The 26,672-nt window shown below is 36.6% G+C and overlaps 2 protein-coding genes across 3 annotated transcripts; one reads left to right on the top strand and one right to left on the bottom strand.

Annotated features, from left to right (window-relative positions):
- The first annotated feature begins 476 nt into the window (after positions 1-476).
- On the top strand, positions 477-5,826 carry ccng2 (cyclin G2). 2 transcript variants are annotated; one of them, XM_016272413.1, is made up of 8 exons: positions 477-929; positions 1,699-1,840; positions 2,038-2,175; positions 2,257-2,507; positions 2,753-2,831; positions 2,909-3,007; positions 3,322-3,524; positions 5,422-5,826. In XM_016272413.1, the coding sequence occupies exons 2-8, from the start codon at positions 1,736-1,738 to the stop codon at positions 5,525-5,527; spliced, it is 981 nt and encodes a 326-aa protein (XP_016127899.1). In that variant the 5' UTR covers positions 477-929; positions 1,699-1,735; the 3' UTR covers positions 5,528-5,826. The 2 variants fall into 2 exon arrangements, with proteins under 2 accessions (XP_016127899.1, XP_016127900.1); XM_016272414.1 differs by lacking the exon at positions 477-929 and having other exon boundaries at positions 984-1,840.
- Positions 3,466-26,332, bottom strand: taf1c (TATA-box binding protein associated factor, RNA polymerase I subunit C). The gene is made up of 16 exons (XM_016272410.1): positions 25,940-26,332; positions 24,310-24,424; positions 23,049-23,101; positions 22,819-22,914; positions 22,657-22,712; positions 22,245-22,492; positions 21,097-21,225; positions 20,843-20,960; positions 19,156-19,227; positions 17,827-17,962; positions 13,715-13,840; positions 12,334-12,511; positions 11,686-11,823; positions 8,690-9,807; positions 7,332-7,674; positions 3,466-3,539 (listed from the first exon to the last, which is right to left on the bottom strand). The coding sequence occupies exons 1-15, from the start codon at positions 26,066-26,068 to the stop codon at positions 7,363-7,365; spliced, it is 3,024 nt and encodes a 1,007-aa protein (XP_016127896.1). The 5' UTR covers positions 26,069-26,332; the 3' UTR covers positions 3,466-3,539; positions 7,332-7,362.
- Between the last annotated feature and the right edge of the window lie 340 nt (positions 26,333-26,672).

Raw genomic sequence — 26,672 nt, 5'->3', positions numbered from 1 at the left:
TGGAGCGTAGCTCGTACCGAAATAGAGGGACTACTTTCACATGCGATCCTATTCAGGGTCTCGAGATGGCACAGACATACATAAAACATCGAACAAAAGAGATATTAAAAGGATTAAATGTCTGAATAAATTAATTATAATACTTTTAACATCTAGATTTTTTTCCTTCGCGGATATTAAGCTTTAAAAATGTATTACATAAATTCCGATATTTTATTAAACTCGATGCGATCTCTTGACCTAAAGGAATATTCTCGCCTCTCTCGCGTCAGTTTAATATAACAACCGAATCAGACTTCACTACATATCAGATCTGTTATAATATTCAGCTAAAAAGTCGACAACACGCGTATCATTTAATATTGAATAGAAAAAGAATGGTGTAAAAGAGGAAAACACAGAAACTGTTATCAAGAAATCAGCATCTGAGAAAAGAACACATTTGTACTATATTTTCTACACCCCTAGCAACCCTGTCACAACAAAACTTCACAGAAGGGCGGGCTATCGGTTCGCTAACCAATCGTCGACGTCTACTTGCAAACCAGCAGCCAATGAGCGCTGAGAATTTTGGGCGGACTATTTGAACGCTACATCTTCGAGCGATCCTATTGGTCCGCAAGACTGTCAATAGCTTACCACACAGAACGCTTTAAAACTACGCTTGTATGTTTTAATAGCCGAACTATTTTAAAACAGATATGACATAACGATAAGATATGATAAAATATGCTTAACTAAATATAGAAACGATAACAGCAGCCGTTCTAAAACGCATAAAACTATCTAAACCGAGCGACTTACGTTTCCTACGTGACAGGCCCAGGGGGAGGAGCTACATTCAACAACAACAAAAGGAAAGAGAAGCAGAGAAAACAGACGAAAGGTTCTCGGATACACAAACACAATATGCCCTTTTAACACCCCTGGTAATGTACCTTTATTAAAATTTCTATAAAATATTAGTTTCCTTTTAAATGGTCTATGTAGATGAATTGTCACAGTTTAAATGTTATGGTCGTATTTCTTTCTTTTTCCTGAAAATGGGCTTGATCTTTGGCTATGCTTGTATTTATACGTTAGAATTTGACTGAAGTAATCTGTATGTTTCCTTTCGACTTTAATGGTATTTTATGACATTTTATCGATCATTTGTGTATGTCACTAACGCAAATTATAGATTTATTTTACTGGAATGACCGAATCCCTTGTTATTTTTGGTCGTCTTTAATGTTTACTTTCTAAGCCAGTAACATTACATTTGCAATTTGAAATCAATTTCCGTATAAACTTGAGTCGAGCCGATAGATAAGTTTAACGTTTCAGCTCCCGATTTATTATACTGTAATATACAAATATATTTTAATGTCGAAAACAAACTGTACAGAAGATTTAAACCCCTCCCCCTCCAGTCGAGGTATTTTCCAGCTGAAGAATCAACTGGACTCGTTCACTTTCGATCCAGTTTTAACCTCGTTATTTAGCTCAAAGCGATTTAAAAAGGACGATTTCGCATTTATTTGTCCATCTCAGTCGGAATGGGTCGGGCTTATTTGTTTGGATGTCCTGTAGGAAGGCGTTAACCATCGAAACCCGACACCGAGGCTCAGCTGAGCAGAGGGGGCTGGGCAAAACCTTGACCCACTGCCCTGGGTGAACGGAATTTACTTAACTTTGCTTTTCTATGCCCCGTTAAAGGTGTTTTGACGACTTGAAACACAAATAAAGCGAAAATATGGAGGCATTCAGACTGATGAAGGAACTGAAGAGCAATCTGGACCAGGAGGTTCAGTATCTGCCGAAGGAAACCGGACTCAGTTTGATTGAATCCACACAAGAGGTAAACTAGTTTTACAAACTCCTGTGAAATTACATTTACAAACTTCATTTGAAAACATAAATGACAGTTACGGGAATTTGCACTGTATTTCTGTGCATTGCATACTTTAAAAAATACTTTTTGTGATGTAACGTTGCATGCAAAACAATCTTTTACTCTTAAAGCATCTGTTACTTAATTTCTCCTCATCCACTCAGAACGGTAATGGAGTTTCAGCCAAATGTCGAGATGCTCGAGTGGAAGATCTCTGGAGCTTGACCAGTTTCTTCGGTTACAGCACTCAGACCTTTGTACTAGCCGTTAACCTGCTGGACAGGTTTATAGCTATGATGAAGGTAACCAGTTAGTTATAAGTCAATCCATCTGATTAACGTATTAAAACGTGTTATGACTGATCGCTTTTGTGTTGCCTAAAGGTTCAGCCCAGGTATCTGGCCTGCATCAGCATCGGTTGCCTTCATATCTCCGCCCGAGTGACTGAAGAGGAGTGCAATGTTTCGTCCAGCCATGAGCTCATTCGCATCAGCCAGTGCAAGTTCACCGTCTCAGACCTCAGCCGAATGGAGAAGATCATTTCAGAGAAGCTCAACTTCCAGTTAAAAGCCGTCACAGCCTTAACCTTCCTGCATTTGTACCACGCCATTGCACTTTCGCACACGTCCAACAGGTAAGAATGGCTGGCATTATCAACTTCAGACTCTGAGCCAGATAAACTCTATTAACATGCAGGCTCGACAATGGAAACTTTGACTTGTAAAGGTTGAGAAACAGAGCTGGCAAGTGCACTTTGCTGTATATGGGTCACAGTGACGGCAGAAACTAGGAGATTATCTTCTGACTAGACTTGTTAAATTACAAACAGCTTGGCTAACAAAATCTCTCTAATGCACCAATTCTTTTTGTCCTTTTCAGAAAAGACATCCTGAATCTTGACAAACTTGAAGCCCAGCTGAAAGCCTGCCTATGCAGAATTGTTTTCTCCAAAGCAAAAGTAAGAACAAATTAAACAGTGATTCTTGAAGCAAGTTGCATAGAAGTTTGCATTTTGATGAACTCTCTTTTTTTTAGCCTTCGGTGCTCGCTTTGTCGCTCTTGATGCTTGAGATCGAGGCCTTACAGTCTGCGGACCTGCTAGAAATCGCCCAGCGCATACAAACACACTTGAAGGTAAAAATTAATGTCAACTTTTTTAAACACCCTGAGCATCAATAAAAACTTTTTAAAAGTGAAGAAATTAAGTTAAATGTCACAGGTTGCTCTGTTTGGTTCAAAGTCAAGAAGTTTAATCGGACAATTTGTAGACAAAAATATACCTTTCGTTTCAGCAGCACTTAAAACATCTATGGAGTAGGAAGAATCCAAAGCTCTTAACACAGTCCTGTTGCCAGCAGGCTATTGGTTTACTCCTGTCCAAAATGAGGCTGGCTCTCTGCCCTGTCCTTATGTAAGCTGGTGTCTAATGCAGCCGTGTCTGTTTGCAGATCTCCAAGGCTGACCTAGCGCGCTGGCGAGGTCTGGTAGGTCAATGTATGAGGGAATACTCCTCTCCAGAATGTGCCAAACCTGACCACAAGAAACTGGTGTGGATCGTCTCGCGGAGGACGGCGCAGAACCTGCACAGCAGCTACCGGAGCGTCCCCGAGCTGCCAACCATCCCAGAGGGCGCGTGGGACGAGAGCGAGAGGTAAACACAGCTCACCTGAGGAAAAACACAGGCGTTAGGATGTCACACTCGTACTAAACAGTCAATAGAGGCAGAACGGAAAGGAATATTCGGGGTTAACCGCATACAAATGGCTTTGGTCAAGCTTTGATTACCACAGAAAATAATTTAGACTCGTCATTCAGTTTGTGAAAACAAGCAAAAATCAGTTATGTTTGCAGTGGATGTCTAAGGGGCAAATGTACTAGTCAAAATGAAACTAAATTTAAAGCTATTAAAAATAGTGTTTTGGTAATTGGAATAATGTTAAATATAAGATGACAATAAATTGAAAAAAAATGAAAAACTTCAAACTTATTGGATAATGCAATATTTCTTTCTGAACGCCCCACCCAGTGTTGCACTATCAGGTGTCCTTACAGTGTTCCTTGACAACTACGAATAGTTAGTCACGTCCTAGCAACCAACCCGAGAGCGTTTTTCTCGCAAGGAGCAATAAGTCATTCCTGAGGCTCACCAACACAGCTGATTACAAGCTGAAAATCCAGACAGGACATACTGTTTTGAGATGGCTAATGGCTTAGATATGCATACACGCCAAACTAGGTGCAGCAGTGGAATGTGGGTAGTGAATATTTACAAACAGGTCACAGGTTGTGCTGCATCACCAGTGAGTAAGAGAAGGGCGTGCGAGGTGGGGTCAGTTTGACAAAGTACAAAACAAGATCTGACATTTGACAGTCCCCCCCCCCCTTATTACGACTGAGTAATATTCCAGGTGAACCGCATACATGATTTCAGTCAAGCTTCATTACCACAGATAATAATTTAGACTTTAGTTTGTGGTAGGGCTGCATGATAAATCGCATGTGATTGTCATGCGCATCTCGTCAGTAAAGCCGGTTCTGTGATAAGTAGTAAATCTCCATCATGTGCTTTCAGATGGAGCGGCATTTAATACACAGAGCCGTAGTTCACTGACAAGCTACGCAATATCACGTTCATAATCGCATTTGATTATGAGCGTGATATTACGTAGCTTGTCCGCGAACTACGACTGTGTATTAAATGCCGCTCCATCTGAAAGATCGTGATGGAGACTTACTACTAAATCACAGAACCAGCTTTACTGACGAGATGCGCATGACTATCACATGCGATTTATCGTGCAGCCCTAGTTTGTGGACAAAAAAAAATTATGTTTACAGTGGATGTCTATGGGCAAAATGTATAAGTCTAACTAAACTACTAAAAATAAAACAAAATTATAATAGTTTATAATTTTATAAACTATTTTGTAGTTTATAAAAAAAGTTTATTTGAAATAATGCTGAAATAAAAATTATAAATATTAGATTAAAAACTTGATTAAACATTAATATCAGCACACAAAAAAACTAATTACTAGAATTACTAAAATAAAAAATCATTTAACATCAACAGAAATAGATGTTTAACAATATATATAAAATGAAATAGTAAGTTAAAATTCCTAACTGTTTACTACGAAGTTTAAGTACTTTTACTAATTAAGTTTACAAATTGATTACTAATAAGTTTAAGGACTAAAATGGCTAAAACTGAAAAAAAATGAACAAGTAGAAATTTACAAAAACAGGTTTAAGTTCTAAAATGACAAACTGAAATAAAATACAATTTTACTTAAATAGAAATAAACAAAAATGTTTATGTACAAAATGAAAATTAAAGTTAACTAATAAAAAATATATATATTTTAAATACTAATAAAAAAACAACATAAAATTACTAACACAACCCAAATCTGAAATTAAAACAGAAAATATAAACATAAAAGCCCATTCAAAATATTAATATTACTATAATTTTATGAATTTGATTCAAATAATTAAATAAATGAGAGCGCATCTGACTGTTGCTGTTGTTTTTTTTATGACAGTGAGGATTCAAGCGAAGACCTGAGCTCCGGGGAAGAGAGTCTGAGCAGTGACGCTGAGGGACCCTACTTCCCCCCGAACTTCTGCTCCCGTGCCCGCAGACAGTAATATGCTCTAAACCACTTGCCAAGGAGCACAGCCACCAATGGAGATGTGGCTTTCTTGTCATCTTCCAAGATGATGTCACAGACCTCTCCTGGCTGGAAACCTAAAGCTATACAGCGAGGTGCCATTGTGCCTGAGTTCGACGACACCACCGAGTCCAAAATATCAGAATTGTATTTTAAAACTCTTCTGTTATGGCTTTACACAAAGCCAGTCCAAATACTGTAAACATCTCTCTTGATTACTCGTGTTAAGCTAAAAGTGAAATAATTTAGCGCTGCAAAACACTGGCAGCTAAAAACAAAACAAAAAAGATGTAGCCGTAGCATATATATAGTAGTTGCATGTTCGGATTTGTCAACATTCCAGGCGACTCAATATGACATATTCAAGGTACACTAGACTGTTAGAGAACAACTTGAGACTTGTACTTTGGTGCTTTGCACAGTTTTGTAATATGATTAAGCGTGTGACAGCGGGAAAGCTGCGTGCCTGCAGAACTGCCGCCTCTCTGAGGTCAAACAGTCAAGAGATTTACTGTGGTGCGCATGGTGTTCGCAGAAAAACAGTGGATTGTTTATTTTTCATGTGTGTATGTGAGTGTGATGTTGTTAACCTACTTGCCAACGTACCAACTTGCCGATGTATGAAGACAAATACTGTACGTTGAAAATGTGCAACAAAAAAGCCTAAAAAACCTTATTCAATATAAAAAAAATGTACATTTGTATAATGTAAAAAAAAAAAATGCATATACGTTCTGTATAGCATCTTGTAGATATGAACTTATTTATTGTTATTTTTGTCATGGTAATATAAAAAAAAAACGTTCACAATTAAAAAAAAAAGCTATTTTGAAATTCACTCAGTCTCCTGTTTTGCTTAGTCTGGTTTTCCTGAATCAGTTCTGTGCTCCTATGAGCCTCAACTATCCCACACACATAGAAAATGGCCAACAGATATTGTAAATTGCCTCAGTGCCGCAGGATATTTTACACAGCAACATTAAGACAAAGCAGCGGCTTCATCACGCAAGAGCCTTCAGGTTTTCCTGAATCAGTTCTGTGCTCCTATGAGCCTCAACTATCCCACACACATAGAAAATGGCCAACAGACAGCAGATATTGTAAATTGCCTCAGTGCCGCAGGATATTTTACACAGCAACATTAAGACAAAGCAGCGGCTTCATCACGCAAGAGCCTTCGTCAACAACGTCATGATGTTATCAGCTGATTTACACACTTACAAACAACCAGTGCATGATGCAACTCTGCCCAGTGTGATGCGATTTCAGTTTCCCCAAAAACAGGAACTCGTTCTTATGAGAAACCAACAACCAGTGCATGTCTAGTCAGTCAAAGGCTGGAAACAATCTTTCTGTTCCCTTGTAGGAACAGGTGGGCAACATGCCATAAATATACCAGAGGATCAGTTTCATTACACACAATGCACTACATACTGATGACATTTTGAAGGAGAACACTAGAAAAACCACACCGCAAGCATTTGAAGATTTTTTTGAAAGCCAAAGTAATAAACTTAAAATAACAATCAAATTTTTGCCTCGGTTTTCCTCTATAGTCACTATCAAGTGAGAGAAGCAAGCGGACATCAACTATGCTAAAGACCACAAGCACGCTCTAATTGGTTCAAACAGTAAGCATTTGTTATTCATTACAAACGCACAAATATCTGTGCAGTTCCTCTCACACTCTCACTACTGGCTCGAGTTTCTCGCTCAAACACATCCCGCGCCTCTGTACAGTACCCAAACATTCGACACCACACAAAAACTAGGTCACTTGCCTTGCAGCATTCCTTGTTCGGAGGCGGATCTTTAGAAGCCCATCCGAGACTTCTTCTTTGGCTGGGAGGCCTGAGAGAGGCTTCTGAATTGGGGAACTCTCTGGGAATGCAAGGAACGATGAGATGAAGGAGTCGGAGAAGAAAGGCGAACCCGAGGTGAAGAATATTCACCATCCGGTGCAGAGTCCAGAGTCGATATTTGGGACGTGGGAAGGGAACTAAGGTAAAACTCCTTGAGCTTTTTCGATTGGACAGTTGTTGGCCGTGTGGAGGGGAGCAAAGCAGGAGGGCCCAAATCCATCCCTGCTGCAACACTAGGGGTTCTAGAGGTCGGTTGTTCAACCTGAAAGTAAAGATGAACAACGTATCAAAAGTACGGTTTTAAAAAAATTGCGATCATCTGCTGCGAGTACACATATGACATTATAAATACAGTATTTTGTTTATACGTCAAGATGAAATAAGCAAAAACATCACAAAGTCACACACAGGCATGTTTTTGCTTATTCATGAAAATGGCACAAAATATGATCCAAATTAAACAAGCTCAAACACAAAGTAAACACGGTCCAAAAACTTGAAATTATGATGTTTTGACACATTTTGGTGAAGATCATTGTATGTTTCTGTTATTCCATTGTTTTGCGATCCGTTAAAACGATTTATCAGGATAACCATAAATACTCAAAAGTTAAAGGGGGTTGGTAAGATTTTTGAAAGAAGTCTCTTTTGTTCACCAAGGCTGCATTTATTTGATCAAAAATGCAGTAAAAACAGTAATATTGTGAAATATTATTACCATTTTAAATAACCATTTTCTATATTAATATATTGTAAAATGTCATTTAATCCTGTGATGCGAAGCTGAATTTTCAGCATCATTACTCCAGTCTTCAGTGTCACATGATCCTTCAGAAATCATTCTAATATGCTGATTTGCTGCTCAAGAAACATTTCTGATTATCAATGTTGAAAACAGTTGTGCTGCCTTATTTCTAAAAAATCTCTAACATTATAAATGTCCTTACTGACACATTTGATTATCTTAATGCATTCTTGCTGAATAAAAGCATTAATTACTTTAAAAATAAAAAGTAAAATCTTACTGACCCTAAATTTTTTAACAAATGGACACTACAATTTATGCTAGTTTAATGTCATTCATTTCTCATTAAACCAGCATAAAATCGGACAGTCACCCTCATTCAAGAAAATAATTTTAATTGATTGCTGCTTAAATGTATTTTTTTCAAAAGTCAAAAAGTCAAATGATCAGTTATATGTATCACCACAAATAGCTATAAATGATCATTTATCACATCAGTATCGGCTTTAAAATTCCATTAAGGAATCCATACCTGAATGGAAGACTGAGATTTTGACGGAGATGTCAAAAGGTTTTGATCAGGCCTTGGAGGAGATTTTCTAGGAGATCTGGAAGCTTTTTCTGCAGTCGATTGTTCATTTAAAAACCGTCTCAGTATTATGGGGCTCTTTCTGTGAATCTCAGGTCTGGCTCTCCATTCCTCCATGTCTGTAGCTTGCGAGTCTGAGTTCTCCAAAGTCTCGTCATCCAAACCCAGACATTGACTCTCCCCCGATGACAAACCAGAGAGACTCTCTTGGTAACTCACAGACGAGGTGAAGCTTCCAGAAAGTGAGGTGCGACTGTGAGATTTGGCCTGCTTCGCTCTCCGACGCTTTCGACGGAGAGCCGCGATTTTCTTGTCCTGGTTCAAACCCAGCTTCTCCTCCCACCAGTATGTCCACTGGCCCTCCCACGACGCAGCCAACCGCTGGCTCACATCGTCAGGCCAGTCATCGGCATCTACAGGATCGGGAACCGGCGTAATGTTCAGGTGAGGGAGGTAAGTGACCCCATGCAAGAGCATCCCTTTCTTCCTCATGACCTCTTGAAGGTCTTTCCTCAGACTCATAAATTTATCTTCCTTTGGTTTATTCAGCTTTTTGCCCGTCATGCCCTTTAAATGATCCGTTCTGATCCGTCGAAATTTATGGTGTCGCTTTTTGGTCTCAGCCTTTTTGAAAATGGGCTTAAACCATTTGTTCCAGGCAGCTTGGAGATCTGGATCCTTGCTTGGGTTGGGCGGTCTGGTGGGACAAGTTGGGTTATTCCCAATCGAATGGCTTGATGGTTCTTTCCTGATATTTTCATTTGTATCCAAAGCATTTAAGTCATCATTATCAACATTGTCAATTACTTCCAAATGACGAAGCGCCGCCCGCCTTCCCTCAGTCTCAGAGTCGCTCTGAACAGATTGCTCGTCATTGTCGGACTGCATGTTCTCGCTCTCTCCAGTTTCTACTGTAGGTTGCACACTGACAGATTGTTCTGGTGCACCGTTATTGCTTGCGGTCTGATCCGTGTGCACCTTCAGCGCTTGGTAAAAGATGTCTCCGGTTTCTGTGAGCTGGAAAACAGACAGGTAGTCCTTCTTCTGTACAGCTGTGAAACCTGCGGAAGAATGTGAAAGCAGCACATTAGTCTGATAATCACTGCACCAAATGATAGAGTAGGGCTGTTTGAATAATTGAAATAAAACCAAAATCACAAAGGCTGTTATTTAATTAAGTTAATAGATGCACTGCAAGTTTCAGAGTGAAGCACGGCACTAGGGCTGAACGATTAATTGCATTTGCAATAATATCGTGATATGAAAAAACACGATTTTTCAATCGCAGAGGCTGCGATTACACTCGGTCACGTGACACGTGAGAGTAAAGAGGTGTATTCGACTTGAAGATCGATCGGTGTATGACATCAAAGTACGGCGAGAGAAAGCATAAGGAGACGTCCGCACTCTCTTATAGCTCTCGCGGTACTTTGATGTCATACACCGATTGATCTAAGCAGCGCTCCTTCAAGTCAAGCGCGGGCCATCAGCAGAAAAATAAAATAAATAAAACCGTAAACAGCCAAAGGACGTAACTTAGAAATGGGAGATGGATCGGTTTGTGAAAGCAAAGAGAAAAGCCATAGATGAAGTCGCACAACAGCTCTACACTGGACGCGACAAAGCGACAGTTGCAAATCATTTGAACTTTGTGTCAGTACGTCATAAATAGAACAGGGCATCAGTTTAATGTCGGGTTGTCGTGTCGCGCCCTATACAGTCTATGGTCACACTGCGCCGCATCTAGTGTAGACAGTGTCACTGATTATTATATTTCTACTGTATTTTGCCGCTCGAATCCAGTGTAGTAATAAGAGAGTAAATAACAGAGATAGAATAATAATAATAACAGTTATTCTCTATGCTATTTTTCAATGTTTCAAGTGATGCAGGGTTTTTTTTCCCTGCAAGTTTTTTTTTTATAGGTTTAACGGGGGGCGCGACCAAAAAAAGCTTGTCTTTGTTGAATAATATAGAACAAAGAGCTTTAAAACAATTGCATATTAAATCGCAATTGCAATATTGGCAAAAGAAAATCACCAATTTCTTAAAAATTAGATTATTTTCCAAAATCGTTCAGCCCTACTGTGTTGTTTTACACACGAGCAGCTCATGATCCAGTGTTTTCAGTTTCTCCGAGCGGCTTGGTCGCAGTCAATGCTGCTCCACAAACTCCATCTCTGCATCTGCTGTGAATTTTGGTCACATATAATGTGCATTTGATAACACAACATATGCCAGACATCCTCTCCATACTTGTGCTGAGAAGTACTGGATGTTGTGAACAAACAAGAGGTTTTAAGGTTTTCCACCAAAATAAAAGCTTGATGGTTCAACATTAGAAAATTAAGACATATATAAATCATATGAAATTAAAATTATTTTCTTAAACTCTCTTTATTTTACAGTGAAATTTCCTATTTTTTGTTTAATTTTTTATGAATAATCATCAAATATTAATACCATTTTTTATTATTTAATAGTAATATTGGTATACAAATCACAAAATTGTTGGCCAAATTGTGCTGCCCTACAAACAAGCAGTTTGTGTTTATTATTATTTTTAAATTGCAATCTTGTCAGAAAAATCCCCAAATTGTGCAGACGTATAATAAAAGTTCATCTGGAACCTTTTTGCACATTTTACTGTGACCACATGACAACCCCAGTTAGAGTTAGGTGGTGTTACCATCAATTTGCTTGTGATGGAACAGGAAAGCTTAGCAATCCCACTTTACCCAATGTCTCATTCAATGCACCAGCGATTATCCTAATTTACAAACTACAGGTCATATGAATTACTCTGCTTCTGGTTTTGTCAGATCTTTAATAAAGCAATAAAAGCAAAATTGGTTATTTCCTTTGACTGACAATTATTTCATAGAATAAATACTTCATTCTAGTCAAAACTGTTGAAATGGTTGTAAAAGCATCCTGACCTGCAGCAGGCACATTCAGTCTCTTCTGAGCGAGGTGTCTCTTGTGGGGTAGCAGAAGGTTTAGGTGGCTCAGACTCTCTTTGGGACTTGAAAGCTTTTGAATGGATCCCCGAGTCTGACAGACGTGCTCTCTCCCACCTGAGTGACATAAAATTAACATGCAGTCATTTACTCAGCTATCTAGACAAATGCTTTTATCCAAAGTGACACTTATTACAGAGTAAACCATTACACCACAAGTAGCTTGGATTTGTTTGAAGACTTTCTTTTTGGCAGTTCACACATTATTGCAATCAAAAACAGCAAGATGCAGCAAAACGTATAAAACGAAAAGAACAGTTTAAGTTTTTTGCACAAGTACATGGCAGTCATAGACACCTGCCCAGCTCATTTACATTACAAAAATGACAAAAGCAATGCAGCAGAACCAATTTTTTAACCAATACAATTCAACTTACATGCCACTATTACTTGCTTTGCATAAACATAATTATCTTCCTGTACTACAGCTGGTGCACATATCCAAGTAACATACAAAGTAACAGGCTGATAATGATGCACTGCAATTTGCTTTGGATGAAAGCGTCATCTAAATACATAAAAGCACAAATTATGACAAAACTGTAACTCATACACCAAACTCCTCACCCGTGTACTGCAGTAACATGAGTTCCTGTGACCTCTGAGCACCCAGCAGCAGTTTGCACGATTGGCTCGGGGTCTGTGCTGGCAAATCGCAGGCAAACATTGGTGGAGACTCCATCATATGGTCCCATTTCAGCATGGGGACACTGGGAACCCGTTCATCCACGATGTAGGTGGAAAACTGCAGACAAGGAAGTGCTTTATTTCTCTTACACTGCACAGTGAAGGCATCAGATACCAGTAACAGTAGGAGTCTTTAAATAAGAAGAGTTTATTTGCAAAAACAGATAACTTTTTTTTTTTTTTTTTTCAAAAATCTTTTTTTTTTATTATGTTATGTTTTTGTGTTTTATTGTTAGTTAGCTGTATTTTTTGTTTATGTTTTAACCTAATCAAAATAACCCAACTGCACAAAGAATAAACATGATTTTTGAAAATGGTTAGAAACGGAGTAATCTGTTTTTGCAAATGAACTCTTCATATACTCTAAGGTTCAAAAGGTTTTTTTGATTGAAATGAATACTTATATTGAGCATGGGCACATTAAAGTGATCAAAAGAGACAGTAAAGACATTTATAATGTTGCAAAAGATTCCTATTTCAAATAAATTCTGTTTTTTTTAACTTTCTATTCATCAAAGAATCATGCATCATGGCTTCCACAAAAATATGAAGCACCAGAACTGTTTTTAACATTGATGATAATAAAAGTTGCCTGAACATCAAATCAGCATATTAGAATGATTTCTGAAAGATCATGTGACACTGAAGACTGGCGTAATGATGCTGAAAATTCAGCTTCAATCGGAGGAATAAATCACATTTTAAAATATATTCAAATTCACAATAGTTATTTTAAATTGTAATAATATTTCACAATATTACTGATTTTACTGTATTTTTAAACAAATAAATATAGCCCTGATGAGCAAAAGAGACCTTTCAAAAACATTAAAATCTTCAAACAGTAGTGAAAAACTAGAATACAATGGCACTTAATGATTACTCTATTCATATACAATTGTATTTGTGTACACAAAGGTAGTTCAAAGATTACCACAGAAATACCATGGTAGTGCCAAGGTGCTTTTTGTGGTCAAGATCACAGTGATAAAATACATTCAATAAGGAAACTTTCCACACCACAGCATTAAAGATCAAATCTCTAATTATACTGATATTGATAACATTTCCTGTAAAGAATAAAAAAAGGTTCAGTGTTGTGTGTGTGTGTTGAATCCAATGACATTTGATACAGATCATCATTCAAGGAAGTTCTGCAGGATCGCCTGGAAAAACCACAGGGTGAGCCACCGCTGCCACTCCCTCAGGCTAGTATCTGACCCAAACCCTCAGATGTTATGTGATATGTGACGGCGTTTACCTGGGTATTAATGAGGTGGTGATGGGCGTGGCTTTTACTCAGGTATTTGGCGAGTATCACTCGCTCTCCCGACATACAAGCTGCTGTCCTTCCGATCCGGAACAACGTGTGATTACTATCAGCACTCTGCACAGAGGAAGTGACAAAGATTAATATTAAATTGAGAACCACCTAAATAAAAACACAGAGGAATAAAGAGAAGAATACAGGGGTTAAAGCAAAGAAAAAATCTTTTGACTGAATTTTTCCTCAGCCAAACCCCATTCCACAGCCATACATGTCACACACAGATTAAGAGCAGTTTTTTCTTCTAATTAGGAGCGCTTGTCCTCCTGATTTAAAAAATGTAGGAGCACCTGATCAATAATTTAAAATTCTGATAAAAAAATTAGCCTTCCTAATATGAGGTGACATTTGACTCCTTAAAGTGGTTTCAGGGGCATTTTCTTTTTAATGGCATTTTTCTAATTTTATTAAATGTTTTCTAGGATTTTTTCCAGCTGTGGTGGCAGGACTATTTCTCATGGACCACGCACCCTTCCCCTCCCCACCCAAGAATCACGTGCACTCAGAATTGAATTTATTTTAACTAAAAAAAAGACACGTAAATAGTAAAATAATAACAAATAAATTAATGACAATCAATAGCACAAACAAAAACAATAACAAGATACAAATTAAATTAACAGTACTTAAATTTTTTCTACTTACGTCACGATTAGTACCAGTTGTGCTGGTTAGACCCTGCTCTGGAGTAGGAGCTAATTTGGTTCTCGAAAAAGGCAGTCCGGTACTAAAATCGCGCACAGTTCCGGCGGTGCAAACATGGCGAAAAGTGGGTAGTTCCACAATTAGTTCTGGTACTATGAAAAGGTTCCTGCGGTGCAAAAGGCCCTATAGTCTTCACTGTATAATGAAAGGCAGCAGGAGGTTTATTTAGGGGGCTGTCTCTTTAAGACCTCATGCACGGATCTAATATACTGTTACACAGGGCTCTACGCTTACTTTTCTTTTTATGAGCGCTTGTCCTCCTAATTTAAAAAAAATTTAAGAGCATGATCAATAATCAAATTCTGATAAAAAAAATGATCCTTCCTAATGCAAGGTGACATTTGACTCCTTAAAGTGACTTACATGGGTATTTTCTTTTTACCTTTGTAATGGCATCATTTTCATCTGTCAAATTCAAATATATATGTTTATAAGCTTTTTAAAATTTCTATTTAAAACAATATAATTAGTAGAATAAGACAAATAAGTTACCAATCATATGAAATTTGTATTAATTAAAAATGAATTTGTACAGAGGTGGCACAGAACACCACAAAAGTGGCTTGTAGGCACATTTTCAGACGTTTAATGAGGCTCAGAGGTTGCATGAGTGCAATCAAATTCATATATTCATGTTGAGATTAATGTTTTAAATATAAAATTGAATACAGAAATATTAAATGATTTAAATAACAAATTATACGCAAAAAAAATGAAACTAAATCCACCAGCAGGTGACAGCAAGTCACTGATTTTATCACGGAATCATTCATTCAATTGATTCATTCAAACTGCTGATTCATTCAGGAATGAAGCTAGGCATGGGCCGGTATGAGATTCTGACGGTATGATAACCTTAGATAAAAAAAATATTACGGTTTCACGGTATTGCCATTACAGCTCTAAAATTTTATTTTTAAATGTCTGGATAAAAAACAACTTTTTCCCCACTGAACACATTTTATTTTTAAGAAACATAGAACATTTTGGAACAGTAAACATATCAGGCTAAATAATTAGAATAAATAATACAATTTTATTTTTATAAATTTATCTTCTTAATTAAATGCAGTCACTTAAGTGAGCCTAAACCTGCAGCTCAATTATCAAAACATAATTTCTGTAAAAAATTTAAAAAAAAGAAGCATGCATAAACCTGCAGCTCAACAAGGTTTTTGGAGACATGCTCGCTTTCTACACATTCATCTTTCAGTCCAAGTTATGATGCAGGAATGTTCACATTTCCCGGATTAAGTTTGGAGCGGTGAGGTACGAGGATGTGTGCACATACATGCATAAGGAAAGAGAGAGCGCGAGTGTCTCACACACACACACGCGCGGTCTCTCCGTACAACACTCAAACAGCGGCAAAGTTTTTTTTAAATGCGTGATTTTGAACAGATGTAAACAATGGCAGGAGGCTTAAAAGTATAGACGTGATACCAGCTCAATTTAATTATTGTACTAAATCGCAGAAAAGTGGCTACAGTATGTACTTTAGACTGCTATTCCTCACTCTGTGAAGGAACGTGAGGGAGGAAACTAGTTGACGTTAGCTAGTTAATTAGCCATGTTATGTGCCTCGGTAGCAAGCCAAATAGTATTTATTTCAAGACTGAAACAAACGGCGGGTGGGTCTCTGTCTTGATCGGGGGTGAAAGAGGGAGAAATGAAGATGACCCAGATATATAGTTTATGTTCGACTTGGAAGAATTTATTTAGCGATCGGAGCTAAAACTCTCTGTCTTGATCGGGGGTTGTGTACGGAACATGGTTAGTCTACATTACCCGAAAAATTCCCATACGACAGACTTCGTCTTTTTCGACGGGGGAAAAAGCTCCAGGGATTCACCTCCTTCGGCCATCCTACACACAGGTGACTCTGACCGCTCACAGCAACCGGAGGGGGAGGGGTCGTGTGACTCGTTACGCTCTTCACTGCACACAACTGAGGGAGTTCCGGCACTTTCCGTCTTTGACGACACGTAAAAAAACTGCGCATACCGCAGGAACGGTATAACGGAATATTTTCGTGGTTTTAAAACCGTGACTTTTCCAAACCGCGGTATACCTTGATACCGGTTATCATCCCATGCCTAAATGATGCAAGTGACTGTGTAATCATGAATCACCGATTTACTAGATTTGTTCAAAAACGCATTTTCATTGAATGAATGAAACGGCTGAGCTGTTACTATATTTGGAATTCAGCTTAATTAAAGGCCTTGCTTCACCAAATACATGTTACATTTAATTTCTTAAAAGGTCTTAAAATACTTATATTTTAAATACTGTATATTGATAATAAGAAATCATATATAATTAATTATAATTATTATTACATACAATTAATAAATATAAAAATATGATTTAATAATAATATTAGATAAATTATAATAACACGGAGTTAAAAATAATAATAGTATTTTATAATGCGATTACATTTTTATTATTATTAAATCCTGCTATTACGAACAATATAATTTAATAAAATTAGATAAATCCTATCATTAATAACATTTATACAATAGTAATATAAGAACACCAAACCTAAAAAAAAATTATTTTTTTTAAAGATTTGATATCATCATCTAATTTTTGCTATTATTAAATCCTATTACAATGAACAATAAGACTTAATAAAAATGTGGTAACGAGACTTATTTATTTATTATTGTTGTTATTAAATCATCATTAAATTACATTTAATAATTCAATATAAAAATCATAACGTCATTTTAATATTATGTGTATATTATCATAATATTAAGTGGTCTCTCTTCACCTGTCCCACCTCATCCAACCAGCCAAATACGCTGACATTTTACATTTATCCCTTTAGCAGATGCTTTTATCCAGCATTAAAGAAGCCAATATTACTCAACATACAATGCCGAATTGAAAACATAATCAAGATTAGTATGCAAGCTAGTGCACACAAGAGAAAGAGAACAAAACTTTATTTTAAATGTGAGTTACAGTAAGCACCTTTGTTAATGGTTGTGGATTAGTTAGGCCTAAGTGTTCACAGAAGAGGTGCGTCTTCAGCTGTATAATATTTATTTTGTCTCAGTAACATCCACTTTTGATTGTGGAATTGATCATTCGTGAGTGATAAACACTACAGGGTATAACGTGCAATAAACTGTATATTTTTACAGTGGACAAAAACCTTCGCATGATGCTGCTTCTTCACTGATTGGAGCTGTTGGTTAGACTATCAAAATGAATGAAATGCACACAGTGCACTCTGACAAGGTGCTAAATGTTTATGAAAGACTCATTTCTATATAGGATATCCATAAACTGTTTTTTTTCAATAATAAGAGGCGTCACTTTACCCGAATGTCTGTCAGCTCCGCCCCTGTTCTGTCAGCATACACCATCACTCTCGGGTGACCGGAGAACTCACACCATCGCCATGGCGACTTAGCATTGAAGTACAGGTTGGAATCTTCTTCACGGAACTTCTGCAATCTGAAAGAGAACAGAACGTCACAAACCTCTGGACAGGTTACAACCTCACACACACACACACACACACACACACACACACACACACACACACAGACACAGACACAGACAGCATCATGTGCTGCAGCTTGCATCAGCTCAGCGGACAGACTTATTCACCCGCAAAATAGAGCTTCTGCTTCAGAATCTGGTTTGAGTGATCATAAACGTTGAGTCAGGAGTGGAAACTGAAGCTTTCATGTAGGATTTGCAGTTGAGGTGAATGCAATATGGAAACGAATTTCAATGCATTACATATATTTTGTTGCAATAAACAGCTTTCAGTGGTATTTGTGTTTACGACAAACACATTCCACAAATACACTGCAGTTCATTTTAAAATCATATGACTTTGTTTTATGAAACACAAAAGGTGAAATTTTAACTATTTTAAGTGAAAAAGCACCATTAAAACATCTTAAGAGTTTGAAATGCAAATCATGCACTATTTTCAATATCTTCTGAAGCCAGATGATAATGTTCTGTGATAAACAAACTGTAATTTATGTTTTCATTCATGGAATATCTTGACATTTACACTAGCGTTCAAATAAAAGTTTTTTTAATAAATAAATAAAAACAACAATACTTAGTCAAATTATTACAAGTAAAATAAATATAAATTAAACCTAAATGGAATTTTTTTAAATAAAACTTACAAAAGCAAATGAAATTACTAAAACTTAAATGTAAATAAGTTGAAAACATAAAAAAACGAATTCAAAATTTGAACTTTAATATATAAATAACACTGATCTGAGGTGACCATTAACAGATGTCAGAGAACCGTGAACATGCAAACGTGTTGTTAAATTCCTGAAATATTAACTTAAAATCTGACATTGACATTTAAATAAATAAATAAAATATATATCTGAGGTCAAAGGGGTTCAACCAAAAACGTTTGGGAATCTCTGAACTATGGCAAAGGGTTTGAAAGTTAAGAGTTGAGCAAATGAAGTTAAGCCATTCTCTCGAAGCAGATTAAAAATGCGGACATAAAAACATCTATTACCATGCGCTTGGGTACTGGACAAACTCAACTAAAGAACATTTTGTAGAGGAAGCTGATATGATGAAGATGTTGGAGTCGTGTACACTGAGCTCCAAGCACAAGATAACAGCCAGTGAAGCACATTGTTCTTAAACACACATACCCTTTTTTCGCAGTCCAAAGATAAGCTGCTCCACGCTCATTGACCACCGCGAGCTCATTGGGGATGTGTGGACTGTAGAGGACAAAACATAAGGTTTAGCTACTGTTACAAAGGCCAAAGGCTAAAATACATCCTGCAGATCCAGAAAATATCCTAAACCACATTCTTGCTTTTCTTAAGACAGCTGCCAAGAAATACATTTAAGATAGACAAGATTAGAAAACAAAATCCACAAAAGCAATAAATATGAAAACTTTCTGATCTAGGATGCTGAAAATTATATATTTTATATATTTAGAACTAGGGCTGGGCGATATGGTGAAAAATATATTTTCCATATCATATTCATTAAAGAGGGTCATATGATGCTGCTAAAAAGAACATTATTTTGTGTATTTGGTGTAATGAAATGTGTTTATGCGGTTTAAAGTTCAAAAAACACTTATTTTCCACATACTGTACATTATTGTTTCTCCTCTATGCCCCGCCTTTTTGAAATGCGTTGATTTTTACGAAGTTCATCGGTCTGAAAAAGCGAGGTGTGCTCTGATTGGTCAGCTATACAGTACGTTATGATTGGCCGAATACCTCAAGCGTGTGACGGAAATGTTACGCCCCTCACATACTGTTGATGCCGTGTCAGGCCGGAAGCGACGAGACAAAACATTAAATCCCATTATAAACGAGGCATTTGTTGCATTCAGTGGGGACTTAATTACGGATTATAATGACTATTTAAATAATGTCTTTTTACGTGTTGCATTGCATCGCGCCTCGTAAACATAAAACTCTGTCTGCATTTGTGATCAGAGAAATGACAAACAACAAGTGCTACTCTGCTTCCCAAAACTCACGTTTGAATCATCAGTGGCAAACCCTTTAAATGAAAACGTACTTACGTGAGTCAGAACAGCCGGCATTGTAGTCTAACGTTACTCTCCCAGGATCAGTAAACAGACCTCTATAAAATGTGCAGCACACATCTGGATATTTGGGTTGAACTGTTCTGGAACAGTGTTGTAAATACAACTTAACCACTGATTTCTAGTCGTGTCCTCTTTTGGAAGACCAAACAAAGTAGTTTCGCTTTCACAACGAAAAACACAGCGGCATAGCGTGAAGGGAAGCCCCGGCTTAGCGTGCACTGAGTAGATAGATGGATAGAGTGAGCTGAGGCGGCGGGTAGACTTTAGTCTTTGCAACTTTACAGATCTTCTTTATGCACCAAGAGCTTGTAACACTCCAAAGAGAAAGGAAAAATTTTAATCGCATCATATGACCCCTTTAATCAGCATTAATGGAAAGCTTTCCACATGTTTGTTAGACCTTGAGAATGAAACCAAACCTAACATGTGCTCAATTAAACTCCAGTAAGATAACTTTTGATTTAGGGCCTCAAGAAATCAATTAGATTTTTTCCTAAATTCTGTGTTTTCCATTATATTTTTCTGGATTCTGTGTTTTATGACTTTACACAAACTTATCATCAAAAATGGTGCCTAATGAACTAAAACTTTAATTTAACCAAACATTTAAAATGTAGTCAAACGAAAATATAACATTTAATCTACAACAAAGCACCTGCTTTTTTATACACGCTGCACAAGAAAACTCTATAAATTAAAACATGGATGAAAATATATCTTGACTATACTTTTGAGAAGCATGTGAGATCTTTCAAACACACCTGACGGTGATGCAGGAGAAGCGATCTTTTGTCTGGATGACGTCTATTAACAGTGGCTTTGTTTTGTCTCCAAGCAGCCAAACAGCACAGAAATAATCCGACCGCACAGCCACGTTACCTGCACACAGATTTTACACTCTTGACATGAAATCCTTTTCATAAGTGATTACGATTGTTTGAGTTTTATTGGTAGTTCCAGGCATGTTACCAAAAATGCAATACTCTTTAGGTTTGTGTATTGACTCAGATCTCACCTACATCCTCCATATTGGCCGAACTGATCTGTCTGACAGTTCCATTCAAATAACAGACAAAAGGTTGGGAGTCCATGACAAAACTAGGAGGCTTGTCATCACTGAACTGTTGCACCACCCTGTGGAAATCTGAGGAACTATTGTAAAGGAAATATTGTGAGCGATGACAACACTTTTTAACATTTCCTAAAGATTTAAAAACTGGGTGTCTAGAGATTTTAACACCAAATGCAAGACTTCAGTCCTTTTTGAAGACCTGCAGAAACTAAATGAACACCTCAATATAGAACTTAAAATTAAACTCAAAATAAATCTCAGGCTATAATGATAATATTTTAATGAAAGATCTTTGACTGAGCAACCCAGAAAGAAGCCTCAAGAGTTTGTCATTAAAACCACTAGGTATATTTTACTGTGCAACAAAAATACCAATAATATTCAGTGTAAAAACTCTGTATATAATGGGGGACTTTTAATTATAAACAAACCCAAAACACATTTGGGACTCCTATTTTAAAATATATACTTCCCAGGTCAATCAACAATATGAAGGCATTGTCATTTACTCACCCTTGAGTTGTTCTAAACCTATATGAGTTTCTTTCTTCTGATGAACACAAAAGAGGATATTTTAACAAATATTGGTAACCAAACAGTAGTTGCCATAGACTTTTCCATACTGTGGAAGTGGCTACCGTCAGCTTTTTGGTATAGTATATATTTATTTAATGCCATGTAAGCATCTAAGGCCATTTACATGGCAAAAAAACTAAATAATACAAGTATAACAAATACAATCAAAACCAGCAAACAAACAAACAAGTTTATATTACACAAGATTTTTTTACATTCAGCTGTTTGGTTACCATAGATTTGGAACAACTTGAGGGCGAGTAAGTGACAGAATTTACATTTCTGGATCAACTGTCCCTTTAAGATCTCTTAAAATTATAATAAAGACTTTTGTTTTACCATTTAAGGTATTTTTATGACTTTAAATTTGAACTGAATTTATGAATGAATACCCGGTCTTGCAAATCTCACTTCTATGATGCTGAAGTGTTGTATTAGATCACTGACCCCTTAATAAAGTTCATCACCATGCCAAGAAAAACTAAGACATATGACACGACTGCGAAAGAGGATACTGAGTTTGTCCATTGCGTCTCCGCTGGGATAGATCAGACAGCCATCGCTGTATTCCGGGGACTCGTGTAAGGGAACGTATCCCAGAGCGCCCCCTGTGGCGTCCGCACAGAACCGCTGCTGTTCCCGCTGAGACGTCAGCTCCTCATGGAGGAGTGAGGCCAGGAGAGATGGAGGAACATCACTCACAATATCACCGACAATATGGTGCAAATGACGGATCTTCCTCGAGGAAAACGCGACCTCACACCTAACGGAGAGAAAAGCACATCAGAGGTTTGATTTTGAGTATTTTTAGGCATTATAAAACTAAATGTCACCATATACATTATTTATTCCTCAGACTTCAACCATTTGTTTTTTTGTAATTGTAAAACACTAATATTTGATTCAGATTCAAAAAAAAAATCTTACCTTTTATATTTTAAGCCCTCTATGAAGTTGCTGGCCCAGCGCATTGACATAACATCCTGATTGACAAACAAGAACAGAAGACGACGATTACAAAACCACTAGAAAACAAAGAAAAAGAAAATGAATTCAGACCACAACCAACACACATCGGGACTCTCTCACCTGAGGCTGTTTCTTTTTGAAAGATAAGTTGTCCTGAAGCAAATGTCCCATCGTGGAGAACGCATCCATACAGTGATGCTGGTAAAAATACTTCATCTGATGGGAAAACACAGAAAACTGCTTTTTGTACTATATACACACATTCCACTGACACTGTGAAATAAAAAGTCACTTTAAAACAAAAACATTTTTTTTTTTTTTTAATGTAACACACTACTTCATCAACTTACGTGCTCTGGAAAATCCATTGGATCTGGAAGAACACCAGATGAGACTTTGGCATCTTGGAAAAGAGAAGAAAAAAAAAAACACAAATATGCAATTATTTCACATTAGAACATTTTTTTTTAGATCAAGTAACACTTTTTGCAGTGTGACATTACAATTAAACATTACCTTTATTTCTCAAGTGTTATTGTTAATGAAAACAATTAATTAATTGACAAGAAGCTCACAAAATTTGAAAATAAAATTAGATTTAAAAAAAAACTATTAAAATAATTAAAAATGTTGCTATGGAAACTAACCAAAATAGAATAAATTTATAATAAAATACTAAACCACCAAGACTGAAAAAAAAATTGCAGAAATTATATGATCTTATGAATTATATTTTTAAATAGAAATTATATTTCTACATATATATATATTTCTTAATATAAATATATACTTAATATACTTAATTTTGTTAATTGACATGAAGCGCAAATAAAATGAAAAACAAAATATTTGATAAAAACCAACTTGAATCAAAAATACTGCCTTGGCTACTAACGAAAACAAAATTAGCTTACATTAAAATATTAAAATTATCAAAAATAAAAAAAACAAAATAAAATACTAATAACCACCAAGACTGAAAAAAAATTACAGAAATTAAGTTGTCTTATAAACAGTTTTAAATATAAATGATATTTCTACATATATAATCTTCTTAATATAAACACTTTATTCTGTGAATCGATACAAAGCTCAAATAAAATGAAATTTAAAAAAAGATTGAAAAAAATCTAATGTTAAACAAGCTCACATTACAATACTAAAATCACAAAACGTAAAATAAAACTTGTGATCTTATAAATGATTTTCCTTAACAGAACACACACAATTAAAAACTGAAATATAATTTAAAGCTTAATAGAAATCAACAGCACATTAGAAAACCACTAAAACATACAACTAAAATGCACAAAGCCAATTAAAACTATTATTAAATGCCATACTTTTAAACATAAAATAATTAAATTAAACTGCCATTCTCATTAGTAAAACAACCCTGATTTACTTCATTAAATTCACTTTTATCAAAGAGTGACTTCAAATTAAAAAAAATGGCCAAAATACACAGACTATATATTTAACAGTACAAAGCAAACACACTACATTAAATCAAAAACTGCATTTCAGATTCTGGGATTTGAAGATGTTTGATTTCAATTTGAGCCCATCAAATGATTAAAACTCAGAGCATTAAATATTAATGACGTTTACCTTCACATGGTGGAATTAAAGGGGTAACCGCTGGCTTGACCGGCACCCATTCCTCACCACTCCGAGTGTGCTGGGATTCAAACACATGCTGGACCCATGACTGATCACCATCACACTGGAAATTCACAATAAACCATACAGGCAAGTCATGACACAGTTTCACTATTACAGGCTGCTGAATGTGAAATACAAGATGAAACTGTAGATGAGAAATACACTTCTATATCGTCTTGAACATCTATGAAGCCCTATTCGCACGGGATTAGTATTACCTGGCGACCTCCAGTCATTTGTAATAATTGCGGAGGTTGTCTGTGATCTTAATCCCGTGCGAATCGGCATCTCTGTGATTTGGCCAGCATTTGGTCGTATATGCTTTTTCGAGGTTTTTGTTTAATGTGCGCCTTTTTATCCATCTTTCGCGAAGAACGGAGCTGCGTTGAAGTGTATTTTGGGTGCTGTCATCATATCGCTACACCATACAATTCGCAGAAAGAGAAAGCTGAAAAGGTTTAGAGGTTAACGTGTTGCAAATAAAGCAAGCATAAAGCTTGAGATATTATTTTAACCTGGTGAAATGTAAATGGCATGGAAACGAAACTATATTAGTTTTTTTTTTTTTATCCATCTAACCCAGGGGTGCCCAAACTCGGTCCTGGAGGGCCGATGTCCTGCAGAGTTTAGCTCCAACTTGCCTCAACACACCTGCCTTTAGGTTTCTAGTATGCCTAGTAAGAGCTTGATTAGCTGCTTCAGGTGTGTTTAATCAGGGTTGGAGCTAAACTCTGCAGGACACCGGCCCTCCAGGACCGAGTTTGGGCAGCCCTGATCTAACCGGACCACAAAACAGGACTCTCAAAGCCTTGACATCGTATCCGGGAGATGCATTCTCTTTTACTGCTTTGCTCCTGACACATTTGTGCATCCTACTAACTTAGATGTTCTGTCTTTTTATTCTTGCTCAGAATATTTTGCACAAGACGATCATCATTATTACATAACTCTACTAAAGGAATTATTGCATGCCATAAAAAAAATCAATTTTAAAAACCCATATGCATTAAAAAAAGGGGGGGGTTTACAAATAAAGTACTACATTTGTGTGACCCTGCACCACAAAACCAGTCATAAGTAGCACGGATATATTTGTAGCAATAGCCAACAATACAATGTATGGGTCAAAATTATCGATTTAAAGTAGTAAGATATTATAAAGTAGTGAGATATTTTGTACATTTCCTACCGTAAGCATACCAAATCTCGACTTAATGATTTGATTAGTAATACGCATTGCTAAGAACTTAATTTGGACAACTTTAAAGGCGATTTTCTCAATATTTAGATTTTTTTTTGCACACTCAGATAGTTGTATCTCAGACAAATATTGTTCTATCCTAACAAACCATACATCAGTGGAAAGCTTAATTATTCATCTTTCAGATGATCTATACATCTCAATTTAAAAAATGGACCCTTACGACTGGTTTTATGCTCCAGGGTCACATTTAGGAATCAAGAACGTTTAGATGTTTGCGTTAAACTTATATGCACTGTATTGTGTGCGTTACAAACCATTATTTTCATTATCAGGACGGATCTGTTATTATCATTACGATGTGTATCGTCTTACCGGGTCAGCACTGACAGCAAACACGCGCTCGTATGAACCCCAGCCTCCATAACTGTGCTTCGGCTTTACTTCAGGCGGTCCGTCCAGATAAAAGTGTGGGAAAAGCTGGTTGGGAAATGTGCTGTCCATGGTGGTGTCTTTCCCCGGCCTGACAATCAGACGAGCCCGGGCATGTTCTCGTGTGTCCGGGTGTCCACATGCGCTCTGATGGCTGCCACGATTCAGTTCAGTGAGAATGTCGTTCTAAGATCGTAATATGTCGAAAATGCCGTTCTAATAAAGACAAATACTGTAAATATTAGCACGTGTTCATGAAAAACCGTGGCTAGCATACGACCGCGTGGCAGCTAATAAACCGCCTCAGCTGATCAACGTGAGGGAAGCCAGACACAAAACACGAGACGCTTCCAAACGCCCGCCACCACACAACCTTTCAAAATAAAAGCACTTTAAACATTTCAAAATAAAACAACTACTATGTAAATGGCGCAATTTTATAAATAAAAAAATTAAATATCAATAAAGAACCAAATAAGAGTGAATTAATAAGCAAATACACAAGTAAATAAACAAAATATGAATAAATAAACAAGCAAACAAATAAATTAAGGACAAAAATAAATAAATGAAAATCATTTTAAAATGAATACAAACAAAAATATGAACGAATAATTAAACAAGTGAACAAATAATATATTAATAAAGGAAACAAACAAATAAATAGATATCAATA

The sequence above is a fragment of the Sinocyclocheilus grahami genome, unplaced genomic scaffold (genome assembly GCF_001515645.1).
Source record: "Sinocyclocheilus grahami isolate Dianchi unplaced genomic scaffold, SAMN03320097.WGS_v1.1 scaffold70.1, whole genome shotgun sequence".
NCBI lineage: Eukaryota > Metazoa > Chordata > Actinopteri > Cypriniformes > Cyprinidae > Sinocyclocheilus > Sinocyclocheilus grahami.
This window is presented reverse-complemented; position numbering and strand designations above follow the sequence as displayed.

Excerpts from the sequence above, each read along its gene's own strand:
- ccng2 (XM_016272413.1), top strand. The coding sequence starts at position 1,736 with ATGGAGGCATTCAGACTGATGAAGGAACTGAAGAGCAATCTGGACCAG. Across the intron at positions 2,832-2,908 it reads TTGTTTTCTCCAAAGCAAAA|CCTTCGGTGCTCGCTTTGTC; the intron begins GTAAGAACAAAT and ends TCTTTTTTTTAG. Across the intron at positions 3,525-5,421 it reads GCGTGGGACGAGAGCGAGAG|TGAGGATTCAAGCGAAGACC; the intron begins GTAAACACAGCT and ends TTTTTATGACAG.
- taf1c (XM_016272410.1), bottom strand. The coding sequence starts at position 26,068 with ATGGACAGCACATTTCCCAACCAGCTTTTCCCACACTTTTATCTGGAC. Across the intron at positions 22,915-23,048 it reads CAATGGATTTTCCAGAGCAC|ATGAAGTATTTTTACCAGCA; the intron begins GTAAGTTGATGA and ends TTTTCCCATCAG. Across the intron at positions 13,841-17,826 it reads CGGAGCTGACAGACATTCGG|AGTGCTGATAGTAATCACAC; the intron begins GTAAAGTGACGC and ends TCCTCTGTGCAG.